At 43.4% G+C, this 9,483-nt stretch overlaps 1 protein-coding gene across 24 annotated transcripts in view; it reads left to right on the top strand.

Annotated features, from left to right (window-relative positions):
• LOC123517546 (NGFI-A-binding protein homolog) overlaps positions 1–7,955 on the top strand; it is a 418,417-nt gene extending 410,462 nt beyond the window's left edge. For 23 of the 24 annotated variants that reach the window (XM_045277716.1, XM_045277717.1, XM_045277718.1 and 20 more), the window contains one exon: positions 980–7,955. In XM_045277716.1, the coding sequence (XP_045133651.1) occupies positions 980–1,189 (210 nt within the window). In that variant the 3' untranslated portion in view covers positions 1,190–7,955. The remainder of the gene's footprint in view (positions 1–979) is intronic. The other variant, XR_006678491.1, reaches the window with a different exon arrangement.
• The last annotated feature ends 1,528 nt before the right edge of the window (positions 7,956–9,483 follow it).

Below are 9,483 nucleotides of genomic sequence, written 5' to 3'. Positions count from 1 at the left end.
GCGCTTTTCTCAGTCCAACCACTACCTAAACCATCCATAATCCACCATCCATTCATCCATCCATCCTCCACCCATCCATCTGATCTCTTCCCTCTACTCTTCCTCATTCCTATATATACTGTATAATACTCGTGCGCTGGCGCGCACGCGCGCGCGCGAACACACACACACACACACACACACACACACACACACACACACACACACACACAGTGTGAAAAGCATAGAATGCATATCAGCTGAAAGAAAGACCTATTACATTTAGATATCCATACTGTCTATTACAATAATTATTGAAAGTATGTAACAGTCAGTACAAGTATATAAACGCGCTCGTACGCACGTACACACGTATACACACACATACAGTAAACCCTTTCTTAGCGATATGCAGCGATTCATGACACTAAAAACAACCTAAGAAATCTTTATAATCATCTGCAACAAAGAAGATGATGAGAAGAATAGATTTTGTAATTTCTGACCAATATAATGTTTAAAGGTGTCGGTAGAACAAGAAGAAATATTTCAGAGTGGTTAGTGATTAAAAGGATGTGTCAGATAGCAGTGTAAAGAAACTTAAATCACTTTCAATACAACTTGAGGCGCGCGCACATAAGCACACACACACACACACACACACACACACACACACACACACACACACACACACACACACACACACACACACACCATCAATATTGTCACACAGCTAATATTAAAAGAAAATTTTAGGAAAAGATGATAGGCAACATCCGGACTACAAGACGTATAGTGTGTGTGTGTGTGTGTGTGTGTGTGTGTGTGTGTGTGTGTGTGTGTGTGTGTGTGTGTGTGTGTGTGTGTGTGTGTGTGTGTGTGTGTGTGTGTGTGTGTGTGTGTGTGTGTGTGTGTGTGTGTGTGTGTGTGTGTGTGTGTGTGTGTGTGTGTGTGTGTGTGTGTGTGTCACGTGAATCACTAACGAGTCTCCCTCCCGCAGGTGCTCTCCTCCAGCCAGGGCAACATCATTGCTGTGGCCAACCCGGCGCTCTCCATGTCAGCGGCGATGGCCAACTCTCAGCTCAGCGACGAGGAGCGCCACATCTCGGCGCTGTACACCCTCAGCCAGACAGCAGGAGCGTCTGCGACATCACGGAGTAACTCTATCAAGCAGGAGCCAAACTCCCCCGGGGCTACCAAGCAGGAGTAGTTGCGCCGACACAACCTACCCGGTGAGAGGATCTTCACCTCTTGCCCGCATCCACAACCCTTTCCTGCACCGGGGTACCAGTTCGCCGGACCTGCACCACCAACTCCCTCCGCCGGGCACTTCCCGCCCAATCCTCATCACCGTTACTCAGGCGTTCCTCGAGCATGACGGGACGCGTGCAGCATCAGAGTTCCTCCCCAGCCAACGCAACACTACCGCAGCATCCGAGCATCGGCATCCAGGTCTTCTGTGCTATGGATGATGTACTTCACCAGCACTGGAAATATACTACAGTTCCCTGGAGATATAATGAATATGTTAAAACCCAGCTCCAGCCCCAGCCCGCCGCCTTCGGGAGTTGGCGTTCTGGAGAGCCTCGTGTTTGTCTTACCGCCGCCGCACTGCTGCGCCTGACGCACCCGAACTCTCCTCATATTTAGTATTTGTAGTTAAGATTTTTATCCTCAGTCCAGTAGTGGTGATCTGTCCGCAGTGAGAAGCATGCTAAAGAGATCAACACGGACAGCAGACAAGAGTGATTACAAGAACTCTGGTCTTGGTGTGAGAATAGTGTCATGTGCGTGCGGGTCACAGCATAAGCCATATAACATTGGCATTTGAAAAAAAAATAAGAGGACAAGTTGTATCTAGACGTGACGTTAATCATTAAGCAACATTCATTATAACAATTTTGGTTTATGTAATAACAAAAATGTTTGTCAAGAAATTGCATTATGTTTACAGAAAAGAAATGCGAGGCTTCAGAGTTCATTATGAGATTATGTGTTTTCGCAGAAGTTATGAAATGCATTGTCTTTATGTGAAGTTTCAGAAACTTCTTGAGACTTTTGCCAAAGAATAGTCGAGAATTAAGTAAACGCAGACTGCTTGGAGCGTCGTCGCTGGTGTGGAAGAAAGTAACTTCTGGTTCCTTAACAGTACAATGTGAACACTTATAATTTTTCCCCTGACAGATCAGATAGTTACTTAACAGTTGTCAAGCCTGGGAACACTCCAAGCCCAGCATCCCTGACAGCGGAGCATACGACAACCCACCGTGCAGGACCTGCGCGTGGACACCCTTGAGGAACTTCAACAAATTACTCGAAGCCTCTTTTTTTTAGTACAAGTATGAAGCCGTCAAGCACTCTCACCTCAGTACTCTACGGTAGCCTCGTGTGCCACCTCTCCTGCAGTTCCAGACACCCTTATCTCACTCATGTCTCGCAGGGGGAGGCCAGAGGAGGCCCAGTGAAGATATCAAGCTGGTTTGCATATTGATCTCAGCTTGACCGTGACCATTATGCGTCAAGGAACACATGGGATCGCCACCTTACATTATCCTAAACACTGATTTAGGAAGAAAGAAAAAGAAAAGAAAAATGACATTATCATTCGTACTCCAAGCTCAGGACTACAAAATCTGTCAAGTTAATTTAACTTTGAGTAACCATTAACTTGATGATCTGTATGCCGCATTCATGCTTGGCGATAGACTTTTCTGTTTTCTTACTATCAGCACGAAATTGAATACCTACCTGTCAGATTCCCACAGTGATGCACCCGGAATGGAACTCCAGGAAGTTGAGGTGAATTTGGTCAACTTTGCTCTGTTGCCGTGATTCTGTTTTCTCTGTCCATTACTTCAAGCCTCAGCTGCGATCCGTAGTTCCTTGTTGACTTGTGGCACCCAACCAGACCCTAATACTGAAGCGTTGTGGGGTGGGCAGTGGGACAGCCGGGCGGTGCTTAAACAGTGCGTTGAAAACTCATTCTAGTGTTGGTAAGGCCCCAGTCCTGGCAGTCATCGTTATCATCAGTCACCAACATAATCACACACGCAAGCAAGCACGGGGGACAGGTTTCCATAAACCTACATTGGTGTGGCCTAGGGGAGGGGTGTGAGGCGTTAGCGCATACTCAGCTTGCCTCCAATACACATACCTCCCTTTCCCCTCAGCCGTTCTCCCAAAACTCGCGGTATGTTGTACACAACATGTCATGCAGTTTTCGTGCTTCATCCCAGATTTTCCCCCGCCTCGAGTAAAGAAGGCTCCTCATGTACCCAGCCTCGAACTCGGGGCTTTCTGACAGTTGCGTGGGAGTTGACTGTGATAAGTGAGCGACGCTGCCAGCAACACGGGCGGCGGGTGCTGTCCAGTACTCGTCTCTTCTCTCCAACTCGAGGCTTCAAGGTGTGACACTTGACTGATTCCATCACAGCTATGATTTATTCATCTCTAAATTGCAATATATAAATATATTTTCACCTTAACTAGATCAATGAAAACTGACTGAGCGTGACCAAGATGTATCACGAACTCATCAGGCAAGACGTTCAGCTACGAGGTCTCGAGACTTGGAGTGCAGAGTCAAGCAAGACAGACGATAATTGCTTTGCATTTGTGAACTTTAGGCGACGAGATAATGATTCTTGTAGTAAGTGTAGATATTAACTTAGAATGATGTACTGTAGTTCACATGGCTTCCTTAGCGGAGCCTAGTCGGTGTACCTGTCTACAAATTATGTAAAGTGGAGAGCGGGAGTGGGTTCTATTTCTAATGCTGATGAAACTGCGATTTGAATGACATCTGAATCATTGTGGACGTCTGACGGAGGCCAGGAGGTCTTACTGGTCTGCTGCTGTCGGCGATCTAGTAACCCCTTGGCCGCCCGCACCGCCGCGGAGCCGCCACCCACAGGCGGACCGTCAAATACTGATTTTCGATAGTCCAGACATGTCACAACAGCTGCGCGCCACAAGTGTCTGGTGCAAATATCTCCTTGTATCTCTTTGGTTAGGATCTAGTCCTCCCATTCACTCAGTACAACGTTATATTTCGCATTTTGGAGAGAAAGAAACAGTGGAGGATATTTTAATTTATCATCATTATTATTATTATTATTATTATTATTATTATTATTATTATTATTATTATTATTATTATTATTATTATTATTATTATTATTATTATTATTATTATTATTATTATTATTACTATTATTATTATCATTATCATCATTATCATCATCATCATTATCATCATCATCATCTAATTGTAATAACGAAGTTTAGAGTCAGTAGGTCGCAGCTAGTAATTGTTTTACCTGTCACTGCTCGGAACACCAATGAACGTGCATACCACAATGGAGGGAAGCCAGTGTTGAAGGCTGCAGGGTCGTCCCGAGAGGAAGGTTGTCGGTCGGTGTCCTGAGTCGCTAGGGACCGCCGGGAGACGACGGTGAAAAATATCGAAAAACATTTTTGACACATTTTTTTTTTATATCTAGTGGCCTCTGTAGACTACCTCGATGCTGATCCCTGATAAAATACGGTTTAAAGCTGGGCCTGGTCCCCTGAGGTAATGAGGTCAACGGAATTAAAAGATTTGTCATGTTAAGAGCACTTGTCCGATTCTTTAGTTCAGTAGTGTAAACATTTTTTCGTCAGGACTCCAGTTCTCTAGGGAATCAACCTGAGTTAATCAAAGCATAACTCCAGCTCGGATTCGTTTCAAATATCGTCAACTGATCCTTTTTTCTTTTTTTTTTTTGTGTGTGTGCGTATGTATGTATGTAGTGATCAGTTTTCGTGGCACGTATAAGACCCATACATGTTGCAGGCACACGATGAGGGAAATGTTTCGCCCATTTGATGCGTAGAGCTTCGATTAAATTAAACATAAACAGTATCATGTGCTACTGTAGTGCAAATATCTGCATGTACAAATAACACCAATAATTATACTGATTGATATAAAGGCAAAAAATATTTGATTATCTATTATTGGGTATAGCATCAATTTTCTTTTACTTGTCAAAGAAAACGTAATTCCCATTTTCTCATTTTGTATTCTAGTGTGATGCCGTACGTAAATATTTGTGCCTGCTTTACTTTTATATAAACATTTGAAATGTATACATTTCTGAAATCGTGCATATGCCGAATGGAGTCAAGAACGATGTATACAACTATTAAAAGTTCATGTTCACGTAATATTTGCGGTGATGAGATATCCCGGGATGAAACCGTCACGTGACGCCATAGTTACCAGTGACCACATGGCAGTCCACTTCAGCCAGGCAAGGTGAGCAGCTGAATGTGAAACCTTGCGCCATCAGCAGTGTTTGTGTGACATCATTCAGACCTGGGTTACATATTGATAACGGTGAATCATCCCTGTGACTCTGGAAACAACCATTAATGAAACTGCAGGTATGTGGAGTCACATCAAGCTGGTATTATCGAGTCTGGAGATCCTACGTACTTTTTGGTCGGATACAGCCATTTTATTTTAGCTAAGTTTTGTGTTTTCGTATATATCTTCAGAAGGGAGGACCAAACCGAGTATCGTATGTTAAGATCTAGTAAGTCAGTTTGCTCCAAGCAAGGCTATATAGTAGAGTGAACAACAAGAGGACGCAGAAGTCTGGTAATTACAATACTCATTAGTGATGGTCATATCGTTTCAGTCTCTGAGTTCAATATGAAAGTATTACCGAGCCGTAGTTTAGCCAGCATTAATGAGAGATGACGCTGCTCTGTTGGACCACTCAAAGTCCTTGTTGGTCACACACTGGAGCACCATCAGTAAAGTGGTGATGAGCTTTGAGTGCAGGCAGAGAAGTTGCCGCTGGTCAGACCTTGCGCACCACCAACTAAGCTGACAAGTTGATTTGACAATTAGAGGTCATTTTGCATTAGTAGAGGTTGTGAGCGTTGTACACTTCCCTTTACCGATTCACAGGATTGTGTTTTAACATTTCTCACGAGTTCATACCAGTGACTCCCTCCGTACACCGCCATCATACCGCAAAAGTTGATTGTTTATTCCAGTTATTAGCATCGTTCGTTTGCCGTCATATAACTCACTTCAAGATTTCATCGATACACTGCAAAGTCCGGTCATCATATAAAAAGAAAAAAAAAAGAAAAAAACTAAAACCGCAAAAGTTCCATAAGATGTACATTATTGTGAATATACCCACTCGCCTGCCCGCCCAAAAAATCCCTTTCCTGCCCCAGTGTCGCTAGACAAGCCAACTTGTGACTGAGTACATTACTGTTTGTAAATACTTATAACTCACGCTACCCTTGCCTTCCACCCTTTCTCTCTTATACCAGACCGTGGCCGCGAGGGAGGTCGTGTGCCTCCAGGCCCTCGCTACACACATAATACATGCATACAGGCTGCTCATGACAACGAACTGCTTGTCTGGTCCAGGATGGACTGGCATTGCAGTGCTGTTGTGCAGTTCACACGACCATTCTCAACATATTGTAAATACTTGCCTATTCTCACTACCAAACAACACTAGAGGATATCGTTGTTACAAATTTCCTGTTGCAGTCTGCAAAATAAGTGTCGACTTTTAATCTTTATTATTTTGTTTTCATTTTTCATTTTCACGAACCATCGGAGGAAGACCTCAAAGTAACATCATTGTAAATACATTTTATCCTACGATGTTTCATTGATACCAGGTTAGAATCGCAGTCTCGGAGGAAACTAGTGTGTCAAGCGAGTTTTAACCTGACATTTGAGCGTCACGTCCCTTGCCAAGAGCAGCGTTGTCCAAGCCTGCAACCATCGCATGTAAGATGGCGAGAGGAGCGATTCTGGCATGATATTCCTGAGGATTCACACTACCTGGAGCCTGTTGGATGCATCTCTCCTTCCCTTACCCCGTTCTTTAGCTCATATTTTCTTTACAACCTCCTCCTCCTCCTCCTCCTCCTCCTCCTCCTCCTCCTCCTCCTCCTCCTCCTCCTCCTCCTCCTCCTCCTCCTCCTCCTCCTCGTCATCGGCCTAACGCCCCTGCTCACTCTACCCATCCACCTATACCCATGACTTCACTCCTGACGGGATAGACGGTCGTTCGCCGTTCACCCAAGGCGCCCTGTCCTCTAAGCTCTAAGCCCTACCCAAGCCACTCCATGTAAAACAGACAGGATCTATAACAAAAGATGAACGTTTTCGTGCTGTGTGTACATAATATATTCTGTGTAAACACGTGAACGAGTTGATATCAAATTTTGAGCTAATTTTAATCCAGTTTCCTTTGCCCTCTTCTTCCCTCACCCTCCTGCCGCCCCCAATCGCTGTGTTTGTACGAAAGGTGTGCAGCTCCCCGAGATGTGATGAACATTTTTTGTATGAAGTCTTCGTATTGAAAACAAAATAAAAAATAATACAATAAACAATAAGTGAAGCATAAATTATTAATGTTAAGCAGTGGACATGCATTCACGAATAGATAACTTTGTTTTTGGTTGTTAGTAACCATATCACCACCCCAATCGTTGTTGATTTTTTGTTAATTTCGTATTTTGTATTTCTTTGCCAAATGTACATGTTAATACGAGTGACATTCGCCCGCCACATTTGGGAGGACTGCAAGTGCTGAAAGATAATTTCACTGCATCCACGGTACTTTCTCCCTCCCCCCCCAACCACCTGCCCTCACACTGACATCCATAAATCATACAGTATCCACGTGCTAGCATTATAATTTATTCTTGTGAGTCAGTGGAAGATTAATAATAATAATAAAAAAATCTGTTTCCCACCATAAAAGTAAGTCGTGGACTGGCGAGCTTGTTGTCCGTGGCGGCGCAGGTCTGACGTGGAGGGGGCCAGTGGGGACGGGTTGCTGGCTGCCTCCACTCCACACCCTCGCGTCGACCCGGCAACTGCCAGACCATCGTGTTGATGCTCATGTGTTTGTAAGCACAGAAGAAAATAAAGTCTGATATTGTGATGAGTATTTCCTCTTATTTAACAGGCCTTATCCCTTCTAGTCCCTCCCACCCTCTCGCCTCGTTCTCCATCCGTCTTGTGAGTTGTGCACAGCTATTGACTGTGGCAAGATAGTGGTTGTGTTTGAATCGTTGCTCCTCATTCAGAAGAACTGCTAGTTCAAAATTAGTTAAAAGTTTTTGCTTTCTCCTTCACCTTGGCAAGTGAGTTTTATCTTATTTAGTTGTTTATTCTTAACTGCTACGGCAAGCATGAAATTACTACGTCAGAAGACACACGTCTTTCTTCTTTATTTTTTAATGTACATCAGACTGACTTTTTTTGTTAAATCAGTTAAAAAAAAAATTGCTACATTGGTAAGAAAAATATTTAGAGTTGTCGTATCGTTAAGTAGGATAATGGTTGTCACTCCACCCCTCGCCCCTCTGGTGGGGATCCATTTGCGCCCTTGCTTGTCACTCCCGCAAAGGTAAAAATCAAATATATTTATCTGATAAAAACGAGGATTATATTGGCTGAAGGGTAACGTAGAGCCTTGGTCGCGATTAATGAGGTGCGAGTGGCCGGCCCGGCTGTTTCGCTCACTGCACCCTCCTCTGCCCTGCCAATCTTCACACATTCCACGAGATATAATAATGCTCGTAAATTCGCTTCCCCTGTATTACTCAGCCGTGCATCAAACTCATATTTCTCGTCCAATGTGATATCTTCATTATCAGATCAATATTGAAGCACCAATAAATAAAGGTGGACACCCTCTTCCTGCCATTTATCCTCCTGTGGAGCTGAGATAGTGAGTGAAAACGTGTTAACTGCTTACTGGTAAAAGTATACGAAGATGAAAGTGAATCAAACAATGTTGTATGAGGTTCTACCCGTTTCTTTTCTTTTATGCATTTTAAGGCTTCTCCTGGTATTCCAACCGCTAATAAAATCCAGATTATTCATGGTATTTAATGTAAAAAGTTTCCTGCATTTAACCTGATCAGGTATACATAAATAAAGTCAGGTGTTGGGAGATAATGCTGGTTCTGGGGGATCGCTGCCTGATTGAAAACTATATTAGGTAAGTATAATGGAGCAAAAGTTACCAATACAGGCTTGAAAATTAGAGGTAGCGTTTAAGATACAGCAGATTTATAGATTAGCTTCGTCATGGTGGGAAGAATGTTGCCTTGTGCGCAAACATTTCTTGTTTAATTTATTTGTGATCATCATTGCTTCCATCGCTGCTGGTAATCCTTATTGATGTGTCGCTAATTTTACTCATGTCAGGAGAAGTTATGCATTTTGTGGTACTTTGTTTTACTTTATTCTTTCTTTAGTTAACTATATTTCTGTAATACAAGTAGCTTTTATCAAATTCTAAATAAGTTATGTGACATTGAGTCCATCATTTAACTCTCTCTCTCTCTCTCTCTCTCTCTCTCTCTCTCTCTCTCTCTCTCTCTCTCTCTCTCTCTCTCTCTCTCTCTCTCTCTCTCTCTCTCTCTCTCTCTCTCTCTCTCTCTCTCTCTCTCTCTCTCTCTCTC

This window comes from Portunus trituberculatus, chromosome 42 (assembly GCF_017591435.1).
Source record: "Portunus trituberculatus isolate SZX2019 chromosome 42, ASM1759143v1, whole genome shotgun sequence".
In the NCBI taxonomy this organism is placed as follows: Eukaryota; Metazoa; Arthropoda; class Malacostraca; order Decapoda; family Portunidae; genus Portunus; species Portunus trituberculatus.
Note: the sequence above shows the minus strand (reverse complement) of the source record. Positions and strands in the feature narration are given on the sequence as shown.